The sequence below is a fragment of the Cuculus canorus genome, chromosome Z (assembly GCF_017976375.1).
Source record: "Cuculus canorus isolate bCucCan1 chromosome Z, bCucCan1.pri, whole genome shotgun sequence".
Lineage (NCBI taxonomy): Eukaryota > Metazoa > Chordata > Aves > Cuculiformes > Cuculidae > Cuculus > Cuculus canorus.
In genome coordinates, this window is record NC_071441.1 from 66,153,545 (window position 1) to 66,171,333 (window position 17,789).

General features: G+C 38.4%; 1 protein-coding gene across 1 annotated transcript in view; it reads left to right on the top strand.

The window, feature by feature from the left end:
- The window catches only part of ADAMTS12 (ADAM metallopeptidase with thrombospondin type 1 motif 12), a 157,346-nt gene that overhangs the window by 57,368 nt on the left and 82,189 nt on the right, over positions 1-17,789 (top strand). The window contains exon 3 of the mRNA XM_054054706.1: positions 5,541-5,715. Coding sequence (XP_053910681.1) covers positions 5,541-5,715 — 175 coding nt within the window. The remainder of the gene's footprint in view (positions 1-5,540; positions 5,716-17,789) is intronic.

Here is a 17,789-nt window from a genome sequence, read left to right on the forward strand (position 1 = left end):
ATGAACACAGAAACTTGACTTTTCTCCATTGGTGAGGTTATGTCCCCAGCCAGAAGGACCTTTAACTCTGAAGTATCCAGGGCTGATGTCTGACCATTACGAACCTGAAAGCTGGAAGATATCAGATGCTTCTTCCTCCTCTGATACCTTATTTTCCTCTGCAAAAGTCTACCTTGCTGTAAATTTGACTTTACCCTGATATTTTTTTCCATCTCCTTTGTGTCTGATTGAACTTTCTGAGCCCACAGTTTCCAGAAACCACTCTGCGTGGTTTTGGCACCTCTGGCCAGTTTTCTGGCAGCTTCTAAAATATACAGGGTAGCAAGCATGAAAAAAGAGTGTAAAATCTCGTGATATGATAGTGTCTTATTCTTTTCCTTGTCTTGTTGTCTTAAAAATAAACTATTTTAATTTTGGACCCTAGCTATTTTGGAATATAAGGCTGTGTGCCAGTGTCACAGCACACCAAATCATGCTGAAAGCATCATATTTTTTTCCCCTATAGAACTGTGTAAAAGCTAGAGTGTTGTCCTTTTCTGTGGGTGTTGTTCACAAAAGTCATTTGTCAAATTTCTCAATACCTAAAAAGTAATCAACCTCCTCTTGGAGGAGGCTTGGCAGGTCCTTTTTTTTTTTTTTTTTAGCTGTAGCTAAGGATGCAGGTGAAAATCTCATCTGGACCCTCATTTCATTGGGTTTGTGTTCTGCCAGAGATAGGAACAAATGACGACAAAAAGAGAAAGACTCTTGGGGAAAGAAATAACATACAGAAAGCAGTTAAGTCATAAGCTGAAAAAAGAAATTAAACTTAGCATATGTAATGTTTCCAGATAATTTACTCAGTTCAGTTCTGATTATTGCAGCTGAATTTTCATATGGAACAATTTTTTGCTCTAATTAGACTATTTTATTCAAGCTGAATTTCTCTTACTATGCATTACAGTTGTAATAGACAGCTGAAGCAAAATATTTAAAGGTAAAACAAGCATCTTCATATTGTTGTTTCAGATTGCTTCTAAAAACACGCTGTGTTTTCAGTGTCTTTTGCTTCCTTATTGTCAGAAATATTGCTGTCTACTTTCACTGAGTTACACACTGTTCTTACTATGGGTGTTATTTTTTGGCATTGGTGTCAACGTACTCAGTTATATAGCCTTAGACTGCAAGTTGTTGGGGTTTTTTCCCTTCCTTTTTCCTCCTCACATACACCCATTAATTCCAGCCTCTCCTGTCTGGGATAAAACTGCAATTGCAAGACCTTTGCTAAGGCTAAAGCTCTTTTCCCTTCCCAGAGGACTCAGCTTCCCATGTGGAATTGATTGAAAAAATTCTGCCAGAAAATATATTTTGACAAAACCTCTGAACTTTTGACCGAAAGACATATGTGAAAATTATCTGCTTTCCACTGGAAAACACAGATTTCTACTGAAAATATAAAAAAGTTAGTTGAAAACTTTGAGTCAGAAGTGTGCTGGGCTCACTGTTTTCTCCTGACCAGCGATATACAGTGTGGGAGATGCAAGGTGTCCAGGGGGCTGATGTGTCAATATAATGAGGTGCTTGAACAAAAAATCCCTGTAATTAATGCAGCAGCACTTCCAAATACACTCTGGGAAACCTTTTCAGCCAAATATATGAGAATTTGGGGCTGAAAGGGGAAATTTGGAGGAGAGGAGAACAATTTAGAAAAAAAATCCATGGTAGATTTTTAGATTTTCTCCTATAGGCATTGAGGGAAACAAAGGCACACCACCTCTGCCCCGCCACCAAACCGCAACACACAGACACCTACCCACCCACAGAACACCTCAACCCCTTCTTTCTGGCCTTTTCTATTACTGTTTTACATGATAGTTTTTCATAAAGAAGTTTAAATGAGGGAAGCTTGGCTGCAGTCATGTTTTCCTTTGGTGAAAACTAAACTCTGTAATGGCCATAAATAAGGATGGCTTATTTCAGATGAGCCTTTCATAATGGCACTCCTTCGTGTATTCTGAGGCTGTGCGAATGTGCTCAAAAGCAGATGTTTCTTCAAACTGCTAAAAAAAGTGTGTATTATGTATACATAGCTTGAAATCTGATAGACTTTAAATGAAAATGTCTTGCTTTTGTATTTGTGAGTCAAAAAAGAGCAAAACTAAATAAGTACTTAATCAGCAAAGGAAATTTTGCTGGTTCTGAGTGTTTCGAAGTAGTAGTTTGATGTGAAGATTCATGGTGTTTTCTTATATTTGGTCTCAGCATTTCACTTTGTGATGTATAGCCTGTGCAGGATTTAAGTGCAAGTGCAAAGCTTGAGTTCAGTAAGTGCTAGAAGTCTCCCAGAGTTGTTGGAAAGCACATCTGTGTGCGGGAAGTGGACTTTGACAGTCACTTCATCCCAGGCATCACTAGTGAGCACCATGCAGTTCCCACTCTGATTTCCTTAATTGACTTTACCCATAAATGTACAGTTATCTCTGTAACATATTTCTCTACAAGACAGAGCAGGAAATTAAATTAATTAAAAAAAAATACTCCCTGCAGTAGATTAGTATTTAGCATTAGCGTAGAAAATAGCATTAGCATTAGCATAGAAAAACAAACTATTTCTTTTTTTACAGTAATGGACTGTTTCTGAGAGAACCGTATTTCGCAGAGTAAAAACCATGATAATTTTATTCACTAGTGCTAATATATAGGGACTTCATACTTTGAATCTTTATACTACCAACTGATAGTGTAGTTGATGGATTTTTTTAATTTATAACTTAGAGTATAACTTGTGTATGCTCTTCTTTATGATTCTGGACAGGGATGAAAGTCATGGTTTGTATCTGACAGCCAGTCAGTCAAAAAAAAAAAGAGTTTCAGGATAACAAAGCAAGGATAAAGCATTTTGATTTAGAGAATATAAAAAAGCGTATCTTAACTTCCAGTTACTTCGGGGAATAGCCATGAAAAGAAGTTTTCTTCTGGAGAGTGTCAGCTCCTCTTCTTGTTGCAGTACAAAACTGGAATTGAGAGATGATTTTAGACATTTAAACAATTACATGTTACTAGAATTAGTGTAAAGTTTTGAGGTATATTCTAGAATTAATCTTTTACATGAGCTAAATGTATCTTCTCTCATGTCTGGTAAGTTTAGGCACACAGTACAGTCATTTGGAGATAATAAAAGTGGAATGTGTCATTATGTTTCACAGATTTTTAAAGAATATGAAGTATTGCATGTTTTTGGTATCACTCCATTTACTTTTGCAGTTGTTAGCGTGCAGAAAGGTCTATGATTCCTGAGACTGCCCGAATTTGCTCTGGCTTATGGTACTTCAGGCAATACAGAACATAAAACATTTTTGTACCACATTTACTGAGCTATATTTAAGATACTGGTTTAAAGAACCCTTATCTACTCTGAGACTGGTGACTGGGTATAGTAATAATGACCAGAGAATCTACTCTGTTCTACATTTTCTGTTTCCATGTTCTCTTCCAGCTTTCTTCTCTGACGTACTGTAGCACCTTGAGAACTGCAGTTGCTAGATACATTAGGGCAATACATGCACTCATTTCAGGCTACGCATGTGGACAGAGAATATCCATATGCTGAAACAGACAGGAAAGAGGGAGCGCTTAGGGATGTTTGGTAACACACTGACTGATACCTTCAGAGAGGGATGCTCTGGCCTGGTTACAACATCCTTTCTCTGTCCTGTAGCAGGGAACACATTGAAGCAGCTCTCTGCTCTGGCGAGTGCAGGTAGTGCTAGAATGCTCTGTGGGATATAATGGCTTAGCTCTGAGTTTGTATTGTAGCGATGATGGTTTCATCCAAATTTCAAACTCTTTCTGAAACTCCCAAGGCACAGAGTTCAAGTGAAGGGAATGATTGCTTATAAACATCTTATTTTATTGGGAAATTTATTACTGACAGAGCTGGCAGTTTAAACAAATTCAATTCCTTCTAGAATTTAGGATCCATGAGAACTTTTGGAGCAAATGATCTTTTTGTTAAAACTTGCAATCTATCACCTTATCTAGAGGTGCTGTACTTGGAAAACTGGGATCTTTGTGTAAGAACGATAACATGGTATCACCCCAGCCTGTTCAAAAACTATACAGGTAGTAACTCTTATCCCAGATGAGCAAACATATGTGACTTTGAGTCCTGAACCTGTGAAACTTTAACCAAGGCTTCAAACCAAGGCCAGCCTCTGGCTTTTAAACTTTGACTTGCACGGGAAAACAGTGAAAGAGTTTCTGCTTTTAAGAACTGTTGGGCAAACTCTGTGAAATAGCAGTCGCGGTTATTTATTTGCACAAGTTTGCTGTAGTGTGTATTGGACCTGTGGCAGAGTGGAGGCAGAAGGTATCTGGTAGAGGGGACTTTGAAGCACATGCTGTGGAGATCTCACTGAGCTGCTTTTGGACTCCTAGTACACAGAGCCTGTGATTGCTCATTTTTAAAGAATTCTTTTCCTCCACTCATATGATTTCTCTCTTGTCCCTACCCTTATGTTGGCTTTCGCAACTCTCCAGGGAAAGTGTAAGCCCTTGGAGTGTTTTAAAAAGGTTTTTAAATGTATCTGTCCTTGTAAGTTTGAATACAGCAGCTGCAGGAACGCGGTAATCCTGTACTTTTCCCTGCTCCAGAGAAAGTTAAGAAGGCTGCACTGGCTACAACAAGAAAGTGAAGAGGGAATGAAGCCCTAAGAGTGGGATACCTCAGTCCCCTGCAATATCCTCAGCTATGCAATGTTAGCAATCCCTTCAAAAATGCTGAGACACAAGGAACCAAGGCCATGTCTGGTTGCATGTGTCTCTTACATTATAGCAGGGGGAGGTGTAAACTCACCTTGTTTTATTAATCCAGATGAATATTAAAGGCCCTGTAGCTCATTCAAAGCTGGGAGGTTGATACAGAGGTTATAGTGCAAAAAATAGTACAGCTTTTGTTAGGTAAGTCTATTAGATGATCACAATAGCTTACTATAATTAATGAAAAGCTACTTATATCATCCATTAGAAACCTGTGGGCCAAAAGGGCTTTTTGTAGTTGAGTTGAGAATGGACCACACAGTCCAGCCTATCTGATAGTCTGCATAATCTGACTGTGGAACTGCAGCTAGGAACAGAATTATGCTTTACACTTATGAAAGAACTTCTATTCAGGGCTTGTTCTGTGAGGAATGGATGCAAAACACCGGAAGAATAAGACACAACTCTATCTAATGCATCATGTTTGACAAATTAACTTTTGACCTTTCCGTTGCTTTGTACAAATATGGAAGCCTCTGCCTCAGTATACAGGACTTCAGGCTATTAGGAAGAAGATATTTTTGATATTCCCCTTTCAACTGTTACGCCTTTGTGATGTACAAAACAGGAGCCTTGATATATGCAAAAAAATAAATGCTGAAAACCTGTTGGTTTTGTATTTCTGGACTGTAGTCACTGGTTTATGAGGAAAAACTCGGGGATGGTGATATGAAAAAAGTCTGGTTTATTTTTGACTTCCAGTACTTGACAGTAGAGATTAACTCTTTTGTTCTTACTTTCAGACTGGATATTTCCATCTGCCTCATGGGGATTACTTCATTGAGCCCATTAAAAAGCATTCACAGAAGGAGGGAACACCTCATCCCCATATTATCTATGGGGCAAATATCCTCCAAAATGCTTTAAGGAGAAGACGGGCGATCCCAACGGAAAAAGAACAAGAATGTGGATTGAATGGTACAAGTGTTGCTAGATTTCTGCCTATTTGCTTTCTGCATCTTTTTAAGCAGCTTTTGTTTTCCAGTGGTATGTGCTTTTTGTTCTGCCAGGCTTTTTAAAATTCTGTAAAAAGACAGCAAAATGCAAAATGGGAGCGTCTCAGTCAAAACACCCCAGGAGCCTCCCATCTGGGCTACTCTCTGAAAAGTTAAATTCCGCTTATAACTGCTGAGATACGTTTTTCACACCATTGATCCCTTCTAGGCCTCAATTTTTTCTCCAACCAAAACTGTTCAGTGAGTTTGACTTGAAATCTTGAGTAGTTCTGGAATGATGAGAATTGCAGTTGCTGTTATTTTTAATAAAATATTCTCACTCCATGCAAATGCTGTACTCAACAGTAAAATACTCTCCCTCTAGACCATGGTTAAAATTTAGGCTTTTTACATTCTCTGTGATAGTTACCAGAATATTTAAAGACTTTTATTTGGCTTTTCTGAAAATGGAGTGCAGGGCATCACCAGCAAGGTGTTTTTTGTAGAAGTATAAGTGAAAATAACTTAAATATTGGTGCAATATTAGTCATCATCTCTTTTTTTTCAGGAAAGGAAGGCTATCTAGAGGGTAGTTGACATCTTGTTATTATAGCATGAGTTCCTTTATTTAGTGAGATCACTCATTTTATTTACTTCATACCAAAAATTTGCAGATCTTGCATTGGTTCTCTAATGCTGGAGGCCTTCAAGCTGAGTCTGCACCAAACTTAAGAAAAGGCACGGTATTGATAGGGAGAATGAATAATAGCCTAAATGATGTAAGACCCAAGTTATGTAAAGGTAGACCTGCAGAATAGGCAGGGGTGTGTTTCTGTCTTTCACAGGTTAGTGGTTAAAAAGTAGTTGGTTTTTTTCCAGGGGTGTAAAAAAAGGAGGAATGTAGGAGTTTTTAATCCTCAGTCAGAATTGTTGAATGTGAATTGATAAATTAAGGAAGCAAACAGCAACAGAGCTCCACTATATTTCTGGCCATAGACCAGCTTTGCACTTCTTGCTTGCTGGCCAAGAGCAGTGTGAAATGATGGCTGGGGAAACTGGAAATCTGATGGCTTGAGGGGAGCTATTCAACCTGCTGTGATACTGGGAAGGTGAGGGGAAGGGGAAGCTATGAGAGTTGGTATGAATGCTGCACCTTATTGTTTTTCATCAAATGTAAATATGTCTACTTGATAGACAAGCAAGCCTGAAGTTGAAAAACCATAAACATCTAAAGTTGATGCCTATTTTGGCTTCAATATAAAATACCTCCCTGTTTTTCCACTTCTTCTGATGACTGCCAGGATAAATGAGAGGAATTATTTTAGATATGCCTGTGAAAAATGAGGAAAAGTTCTTGCCTATTGTCTTCCAGGTTTCTTTTATGGAGGAACTAACATCTGTGTGCAGTAATTTTAAGTATGGAGGGGAGATGGGAGATGCATGGGATCATACTATTTATTTGCTTTTTGCAGCCTGCTTATTTTCTTTCCACCTTTCACTTTTTACTTCTTATATCTGCCTTCAAAGCATTGCAAAAAGAAACAGAAAAAGACTCGCTGTACCCGGGTGATGGGAAAAATTGAGCATAGCTTCCCTGATATTTCATCACTTAGGCTAGCTAAGTTGGCTCTAATAGGTTTTCAAATTTAAGCTGCCTGGCTGATGTTATTCATTTTAATGCGATAGAACTCTTTCTGGTGGTAATAACAGGTTCATGATATTCCGGGCTAACAAAAGGAGAGTCTTACTAACTAACAAAATAACATATTGTGATTTATGTTTCTGTGTTTAATTGCCTTTTATCAGCCTTTATAGGCTGCTTTTGGTCAAGCAGTAATCTGCTTGACAGTCTTAATAGTTAAGAAATCAGTGTGAAAAAGTGCACAGAGGAAAAAACATTTCCTTCATTAAATTTTTGCCCTTTGTGTGACACAGTATAACAATCATTGGTTCTTCTGAAGGACCAACTTTTAATTTATGTGCTGTGTTTTGTTATCTAACTTCTGTTGTAGCCAGTTCTTCAACAAGGGTAGAAAAACAAAAGCAGTCAATGTCATGTCGTGTTTACACTGTGCATTGTCAGAGCAATTGCTCTTTCTTGTTAGAAGTGAAATACAGAACTAAAAAGGAAAGTGAGTTAACTCTTGTTTCCTGGGCTAAATATATTCACTACACAGCCTTTGAGGAATGCTTGGTGCATAAATAACTTTTAAAGGTGATTAGTTGACTCTTCCGCCTTTTCAAGACCCTGAGTGCTTCATGCTGTTAGATTTGATGCTTAAAGTCTGGTATACCTACATGATAGCACAGATGGCCCAGAGTAATGCCTTTTGGGATCACTTTAAAGCAAAAATATTACAATTCACGTTTACTTGTAGAAACAAATTCTGTTTTACTGATTAAACATCATGACCATTTATTTTCTCAGCCCTAGCTTTGTCCCCACTAGGCTAGGTCTTAACTGAAGTTGCCTGCCGTATCTCTTGTAGGAATTGGTTTTCAGAATCAAATGTTTTAACCTTCTGGGCCAAGATTCATCATATGGTGTCTGCTTTTGTTTATTTGAGCTCTGCTTCTGTTTGGTTTTTTTTTTTAAACTTAAGCTAATACATTTCTAAGAGTTATGCTTGGGCAACTCTTTGTGTGCCAGGCTAAAAAAGCTAAAAGCTTTTAAAAGCTTTTTTGCTTGGAAAAGCTGAACCACCTGGATGCTTTGAAGTCAGCACACAAGGTTGGGTGGTTTTAATACTAATCTTTTAGTCAGAACTAACCTATCAGGCAAGGAATGTAAAGCCTAGTTTTAAAGGAAAAATCAAAATAGAGGAATTGGTATGGGAGGGAATAGGTAGAGGATGCTGACCACGCTATGCAGGCTTTTTCAAGCTTTTTGTAATGCAAGGGCAATGTCACCTTCTGTAAGAACCCTGTATGGTGTGTTCACCGCTTTCACCTTGGCAGCAACCATATGAACCTCCATGCTCCAGCCTACTTGTCATGTGTCTTATCTACGTACAGTTACTCTTTAGCATCAGTTACATCCCTGTGTTCTTACAATGATTGTATTAATTAATTTATAATCTGCAGTATCCTCAACATATTCAGATATTTGGAGAAAAATCAATGTGATTAATGATGTAAATTAAAACTTAAGTTTGTGCTGTGTGTTTCCACTGATACTTAGGCAGCTACCAGATGATTCAGTCATTAGCTGTATGCAAAACTGAGTGCTAGTCTTGAAAGTTGCATTGTACTACCATATATTACAAGCTGCCCTGTTGCTGTCTCATTTGAAATCTGTTAGAAATAGCAAAAATGATAAATGAAAAGTGGTCCTGAGGTTTATAAATAACTTTTGTAATCATTTGTGCCTATATGAGAGGAAACTAAGTTATCTAGGGATTTCTTTTGGTTTTGGAATAGATTAGCTTAAAAACTTAACAGTTGTCTGAGAAATAATGTGGGAAAGAAGGAATTATCGTCCCTTCTACAGAATAAGAAAAGATCTCCCATTTTGTTCTGTTTGTTTTCATGCAGTCTGCTGCAAAGTAATTGTTTGTGAGCTGCAAAATGGAGACGTTTTGTTAAATTTATGAATGCAAATGCTGTGATGTAATGGACTCCTTCCTGGCTAACTGCTACAAAGGGAACTGACAGGAATAGGTGGACTTGCTTTTCTTGGACTGGTGAGGTGGTCAGCTTGCTGTCATTTAGAAGAAGAGTAATTGAGTTTATTCAGACTGTGACCTAGCGATTGCTGCGGTAGGCTGTAATATATAACTAAGAAAAGAAAGGGTTAAAGTATTAAAATAGATCTCTCAGAATATTTCATTGGACCTTTAGGTGTATAGAAGTTGTCCTATGCTTTACCCTCATTTTGACATTGAAAAGATTTGATAGATGAGTTCCACACAGATGAAGTTGGGATTAGTTTGGGTTGTATGTGGGCCTCCAGCTCCTTCTGTGCAGAGGAGTTATAAATCTTATAACTGAAACTTTTACATTTGGAGCAATTTTTTATTGAGGCTGGGGTGGGGTAAGGCTGGGGTGGGAGAAGACAGAGGCTGGGTGCTGTGTGAAATGAGTAGTGGATTGGGGAGAGCTGAAGGAACAGAGCAACATCATCTGTCCCAAACTGGTTTTTAAGTCTTTTAGTGGTGGCTTAGTGGCATAGTTGATTTAACAGGTGATTGGAATGCCATTAAGCTGTTTCAGACAATAGCTACCTGTTGTTCTTCCTAAGGTTTATGGCAGAGCGCAGAATTTTATTCAGTCATGGTCTTGCTTTTTGATGATTAACAATACTGCCAGAGGATTCTCTTCAGTTTTTCTGTCTGCAAGTGTACAGCATAAACTGTTAGTCTTGGCTTTTGACAGTGAAGTCCTTTGTTTAACCACTTGGAAGAGGGAGGGGAAGAAAGCCCAGGACACTATTTTATTCTCAAAGGATAGCCTGTCTTTTTTTTGGAAGAACATTGTGGCCAAAGTAAGCAGCCTTGCTTGCTGTACTCCTGGTACATGCTGTGTAGCTTCCATATATTTTAAAGAATAATGCTGACATTTTCCCAGTATTTGTTTATCTTGTATTTAGCCACGTCACTTACTATTCAGCTTAATTTGCCTAGTTTCTCCAAAACACAGAGGCTATTATTCTTAGCATGGTAAGTTCACACATTGAATTGTACCGAGATTAATCCAATGTAGAGGGAAGAGCATTTTTGTCCTTGCATCTCTCTGCTTTCCATGAACTTGCCCTACTAACCTGTTTAACAGAGGCTTGACGTGAAAAAAGAGCAGATAGATACATTTGGTCAGAATGACCTCTTTTTTAAAGCAAGAGAACAAAACCAACAGTTTGCAGGAGCACTTGAAGTATTTCTTGTTTCTGGAACAGTTTGCATTGAACTGAAAACAGTGAGTGCTGGCTTGTGCAGACATCAGGAGATTTAATATTTCATGGGTGGGTACCTGGGAATCAAAGGCGTAATAGCTCATTTGTTCTAGCAGCAGATGGAACAATTGCTGTTAACTGGTATCAAGAGGCTTTTTCCTCCCCAAACAAGCTCATGAAATGAAAGCAGAAGATTCTGACTTTCTGTCAGGTTTCAGGAAGACTTGTTTTCAGTTGCCCCTGGATTTTATTAGAAGCTAACCAGAGATAAGATAGACTTTTTCTCATTATCTTGTGCTTTCCTTCTCCAGAAAAAGGAAGAGTCCTCTTCTATTTCTAAAACCTCTGGATTCTGTGCTGAGGAGATAAGAATCCTTCAACTTACATTTTCTAACATCTGACACATGAATTTAAGAAGGCTTCTGTGTTCATTTCACTTTGCTGTCAAAAATCACGTTACTTCTAACAAATGAGCTGGTGCAAATGTGAAACCTTACTAAGCTTAAAAAAAAGGATTCAATGATTCATTAGCATGGATAAATGTATTTGCTATTACTTGAACTTTAGGTTTTAAGGACACAGGATAAAAATCTTCTCTCTCAACTTGAGTAGCTTAGCCATTAAAAACTTGGGGTTAGGCTAGTTGTGTTACAAGCTGGCTGCTTTTGTAGTTAGTCATTGTCAAAGACAGATTGATCCTATCCTAAGATGTTGTCTTTGACTTCTGGGAAGAATTGTCCTTGGGAGCCGACTAGGCTGTAGATACAGGCAGTAGAAATATTGGTAGAGGAGAAGGGTCTAAAGCATTGTTTTGTGCAATTCTTCCTCTTCAGTTAAATGAGTGCAGAGTCAAAACCAGAACTTTCTCCAAGTGGATCCTAAGTCTATACTGAACAGAGGCCAGAGAAAACTCAGTGCTGGCAGAATGCTGGCACTTGTTTCCTAGTCTCAGATTGTTTTCTTGTCTTCTGCAGCTGCTCTATTATTTTAGCTTCTACTAACTGAAACAAGGTGCTTCCCATAACTATTTGTGTTGTGCAGGAGATGAGAGAGAAAAACGTGGAAACAGGAGGCTGTTGTTATAATGTGGTAGTAGTCACTTTTTGACCCAAAAGGCATAAAAAATTTTATATGCTTCCTCACTCAATGACTGCGTAGATTTTAAAAGTCTGTGACAGGCCATTTTCCAAATAATATCAGTCAGAACTATAAAAAGGGAAGCATCTGCTTCATAGTATTTCAGAGGAGTCTTTCTGTTCAGTCCCTGTACCACTGGAAAGATATAGGATTTGCTACACCGTTCTTGTTTACTGCTCTTGTTTTCCTGCAGTTTAAAGGGTAGATTGAGGTGTCTTCCCTGTCTTCATGGAAACAGTTTGATTAACTACTCACAAAATTGAGGAGTATCAGCCCACATCCAGGCTGAACGTAGTTTGGCATTTCTAACCTTCTACTATCATAGAGGAATATATTCTGCTCTTGCTCTGTGCCTACAGCTTTCCTTATCACACTGTGTGTGGTATTTCCATTGACTGGGTAAACAAATGCTTTATTAATGTAAATGTTAAATTGCTGTGGTATCGATTCAGAGAGAAATAGCAGGCTTTAAAATGAAACTGTTACATGTCACGTGCCATACCTTTCTCTTTTGTAGGACAACACTAGCCTTGAACAATTGTAAGTCTTGCTTCCACAGAATAGAAATTTTGAATAGAAAACCCAGAAAGCTGCATTTAGGAAGTGTTTTTGTTGAAGGAGGTTGAAAATTTGCTCAGTACACTTGACCCGTTATTAGAGTAGTATTGGCAAAGCAGTTCAAGCCCTCAGTCTGGTTAGTGCCGGATTTCTCAGTCATACTGAACTCTCTGTGAACTTTCTGAAAAGAAGCTACAATTACCTTATTATTTCAGGGCAGATCACAGATTTTGAATTCTTTGGAGAAGTGCTGGACTTTTGCTCTGGGTCTAATGCATGAATATGGGCTCCCTGTTCACAATTAGTTTCTCTGAAGTCTGCATGTCCCTGATGAGACCCTGACAGCTTCCTGTCACACATGACCCACTTTAAACAGGTGTCTGAACACATTTTTTCTGCATGAAGCACAATGTCCTTGCAGCTTGTCCACTCCTTGCCTGGAACTGGTGTTTTTTCACTCCATGCTCCCAGCATCTGTTTGAACTTGTGGAGACTCCTCTGGATGAATTGCACTTTAACGGAGACTGTAATACTCCTCTCAGCATAGAGTTTAGCATTACGATTAGTTGGGAACAAGGAGAGCTGTGTAACTTAGTGGTTATAAGAGCTTTTTTCTATCCACCATTACTTTAGTCATCTTGTAGCTCTCTTCTTTTTGTGAGAAGTGGGGCCATATCTGGACTTATCCCATTCCACGCATAATTACTCGGAGGCATGTTGTGGAGTACACAGATCTTGATTTGCACTCCTGATTGTCTGCTGAGTATAGGATGGAAATCTCAGCTCCGGTGATTGGTGCTTGTGAGTAGCACTCATAATGAATTTCTGGCAGTATTGAGTAGCTTGTGATGTGTTTAGTAGATGCAATTTCTCTAGACATTAGTCTGCAAAGGGCATCTTTTGGAGTCCAGGAGGTCACTTTTGATGCAGATCTTTACGTCTGAACTGCTTTTACGTTTAGTTGCTAAAAACAAAGATCTACCTGAACACAGATTTAGTAAGGTACTGTACTTGCTAGCTGGATTTGATTTGCTGTGAAAAAATTCTACTAGGGTGAGGTTTGTGCCTCCGTTTCACAGAGCTCATGCAAAGATTACCTGTTGCAGCATATCTTTGCAAATAACACCTCTTTGCTGTGTGGTGGTTCTGAACTGTCCTAAAAAACCTGTCTGTAAATAACAGACTGGAAGGGCACTATTCACTTGAAGATCAGACAGAAACACATACACTTCTTTTTCTAGAAAAAGGAATTGCCCAACAGAAGTAGGCATCCACCTTTATGAAAAAAAAATCTGTAAGATTACTATGCTAAAAGGTATAGAGAATGTTTTTGGTTGATACTCTTAAATACTACATTTGTTTGAAGACTTTGTGGAACCATTTGTTCCATCTACAGGTTTGTATTTGAAAGAGTATAAAAGAGGATATTGATTTTTTTTGTCATGATCCCTTCTATACTTCCTTCATTGCTTTTCTTGCAATTATTCAACTTAAACTTACTTCAGCAAACAACATGTAATCAGGTGGCTTAGCTGACAAAACTATGTATTCCTATCTCCTTTAAACAATGATAAAGTCTTTGTGCACAGAAATTAGACTGTTAAATTAGAGGAAGTATCTTCTAAATCATTCTAATTAGTCTCAAGAAACGTTGCCCAGAATGAATCTTTCTGCAAAATAGAAAAGTCTAAAGCTTTGATGTCCTTTATTAATTTCTTCTAGAAAAAAAGAGTCTAATTCCATGTTGTCTCTGGTTTGTACTCATTTTGAAAGAGGTCTTATATAATATTTTACTCAGCTGTGAAACAGGGTTTGAGTTGAAGCTGCAGATAGATAGATTTTTGTATTTAAAATGCTTTTAAAGCACAATTAAAACACAGCCTCAATACTTTTTAAGCACAATTAAAACACAGCCTCAATCTGAGTCTTTCACTCTGCCAAAGCTAGAAGTAGCAGCAAGTTTCTTGCCTTCCTGAGCTCTACAACAAGCTGAATCAAGTTTCTTCACCTCTGATCTGCACTATTGTCAGTTGATTCCTCAGTCTGGATTCCCCTCAGCTCTGTGGAGGTTTGGATTTGGATCAAAGTCTTCTTTCAGGTGCTGCAGTTTTAACAAGGGATCATTCCTGACATTTTCTGTATTATTTGCTTGACATTCTCCAGGTAAAATATTCACTGAACTGCTCTCTGCTTTATGGTATTTTCTTTTCAATATCCCAGTTGCATTCATTGCCTGTTCTCAGGTACTTCTGTCAGTTAGGTCTTCCTTAGAGGAGATGGAAAGATATGAAAGGGATGAAATTTCATCTGCGAGGGAGGTAATGGGGAAGAAAGGCAGTAAAAGAAGGGCTTTTCCTGCAAAGCTTGGACCAGTAACATTGCCAGACAGCTGAAAGTTGTCTAAGCAAAGATAGCCTTATCATTGGGGAATGAATTACCAACAGCGCATTCCCCAGCTGATGGGTATAAACTGATTTTATCCATCATTATTCATTTTTTGGATATTTTTATTTCCTTAAGCCCTAATTAATCATTCTGTTTTGTGATGTATATCAACTAGATATTTCTTTTGGGTAAATGCATCTGCATTTTTCCCTCTTTCTGGTTCCATGTGTTTACATAGCATTATAATTTAAAGGCTACTTGGAGAGAAGAGGGGCCAGGGACCTTCTGCAAATGAAAACTGAGATTGTCATTTAGGAAATAACAGAAGCTGAGTCTGTTGACAGGGCTTCACTTGATTCTTTTTCCACAGGAGAGCAAATTTCAAGGCTCAAACCCAGTTATAACCAAACGCTTTCAAGCTTCTTGGCATTTTACTGTGGGAGCCCTAATAGCTTCTGTCTGTGAAGGATTCTGGCTTGGTGTTCTGAAGGCAGCGAACCACAGGGAGTCCAGTTAATTATTGTTGGTGTTAATGGTGAACTTTCATGCTATGCATGACAAAAATGGATGCAAATAAACAGGATTGTGACATCCAGCAAGTTATAATGCTGCTAATAACCAGTCTTTGATAGGAAACTGGAATCAAAGGAAAAAAACACTCTCAAAACTTTGGCTAAAACACTTCAGCCTGTGCATTGCTACTTGTGAAGAGTTGAGAATGGCACCAGTCACTCCAAGACAAGTTATCCTAACAGGACTCGTGTGGCAGGAGTCCTGAACATCTCACGTGTGAAGGTGCTGTTGACTGCCTCCTCTGAGATGTCTTGATGTCATTCATGCTGTTCCACCTCTTCCTCCTTCCAGCAGGTAACAGAGACCTTTTTCAACTCTCCCCAGTCACCGGACGGTGTAGCTGGTTGATGGGCTGTCTCTGCTTTCCTATTTCAGCCACTGGTGTCTGTATATGAGTGTCTCTTCATGGGCTTAATTGGGCAAAATGAAATCTCGAGTGCCGAGTTGGAGAAGGATAACCTCCACAGTCATCTTTCAAAATGTCATGCAGTTGGAAAATGTTATCAGGACCTCCTTGTAAGAACAGAAAACTATGTGTCTGATGTTTTCAGCAGCTCTTATTACCATAATTCATTTTGGTAATTCTGTGACTGACCAACCATTTCTCAGGCCTTGGCTCAGGGGGAAGTCCTCACCTGTGATAGCTGCTCTTGCAGCAGAAGCACAGTAGGGTTGAGGCTGAGTCTTTGAAGGCTGTATTGCTCTAGTAGTGTCATCTGAAATTCAAGATGTTTGGCCTCAGCCAAGGACAAGGAGGCCCCTCAGAATGCTAGCATGTGTTTTTTCCTTTGAGCAAGATAGGAGAATTGGTGTTTTTTAAATACAGTGGGAGAAACTGAGTGGAAAAAACAACAGCTGATCAAGAGAAAGGCCAAATAAACACTGTTGAATGAGCCCAGAGATAAGGTTATAGGATCTGTAGTGTTTTTTAAAGATATCAACCCTTGAAAGAATAGCATTTTGTTTCAAGATTAACTTCATTTTGGAAGCACAGGTCTGTTTTATTTTGTCTCCAGTCATGCTATATGATCCACCTCAGTATGTTTTATGCCACCTTACAGGGGAAGGCATGGAGGCAGTTGTTCCTTCTAGATCTACAGAGCTGCTGTGGATGAAGGCTTCTGGGAACACCATTACGTTGGCTGTGCCAATGCAGGCCTTTCAACGTAGACTAATTTTTCTTGATTCTCCAGCAGGTCTGGCACTGTGACTTGGATTCTGTGGTGCCTCAGCCTGTCTGCTGTGCCACATCCAGTCTCCTGCAGTAATAACGGGCTTGTTGTATAAATACTTGCCTTTAGATGGATTAATGAGCAGGTACAGATTTTAGAATGAGACCACTGGAAAACTCCTGAGAATAGCAGCAACCCATAAAATAGCTAATATTTATATTAAATTGTGGTTTCATCTTCACTTTACTAACAGCCAAGGATACTAGTTTTTCAAAGAGTTTTGGAGTATTTGGAAAGCACTGATTGCTGCCTGGCTTTTTTAGCTTTTAAAACCCCTTTCCTGTTAGTGCACAGTACCTGTCAACTGTAAGAAACTATTTTGGGAGAAAAAAAGATGAAAAGTAATGTGTTTACATCCATGAGCTAACCAAAATGTTGACACACAGTGCTAAATCAAAACCTGGCGGTTTATATAAGGAACACTAAGGAGGTAAACAGAAGGTTCATTAGGTGACTGAAATTTTAATAGTTACGAGAGGAACTCCAAATACTTTATATAGAGGTTTGGAGTATTTTTCTTCTAGCTCCTTGTCCTTTGATGTGTTTTGCTGAAAAATTGTAAGATACATTTTCTTTACAATAAGTAGTTTTATGGCTGACATAAAGGAAACTTTGTGGTAAGTTTTGAAACATATAGGGTTCTAGCTTCTATATTAATAAATGTAAGCTAAGATGCAGAAAAAGATGAAAGTGTAATCTAAATTATTTTCTTAGTATTTTCCTGTCCTTTTGTGTTATATATCAGGTTTCCAAGGTAGCTAAGAGCCAATTTTTAAACAACTGCTTATAAGAACAGGAGACTCTCACTTTCAGTGCTCATTGAAATAATCCCTTATGTATTTTAATCGATGATTCGTTAATTTATGTAAGTAAATGCAACCTCATACATTTTTACTTAGATATTTAGGGACTTGGGTCAAATTATTTCTTGACTGGTCAATTCAGCAAATATTGAGAAAAATCATCGATCTATAAACATTTTAAAAAAACATTTACCTGTCTTGTGTTTGGACATTAAATCATTTATTTCTCTCTGCTTTATAATTGGACTGTCATGTTACAGCTGGAGAACTCTCTGAAATCCAGTCTTGAAGAGATATTTTTAGCTGAATTCTTAACTTACTTTCACATCATGAAAAGTTGAAGTAGGTAATCTGTCTTCTTGAAATCTACCCAGGGTTTTTGTGGTGGCAGTGCCAAAGAATAAGGTGATGCCAGCTGGAGAATTTTCAACTATGTTCCTCAGTTCCCATGTATATGGATATCCAGTAACATTTCTGTTGA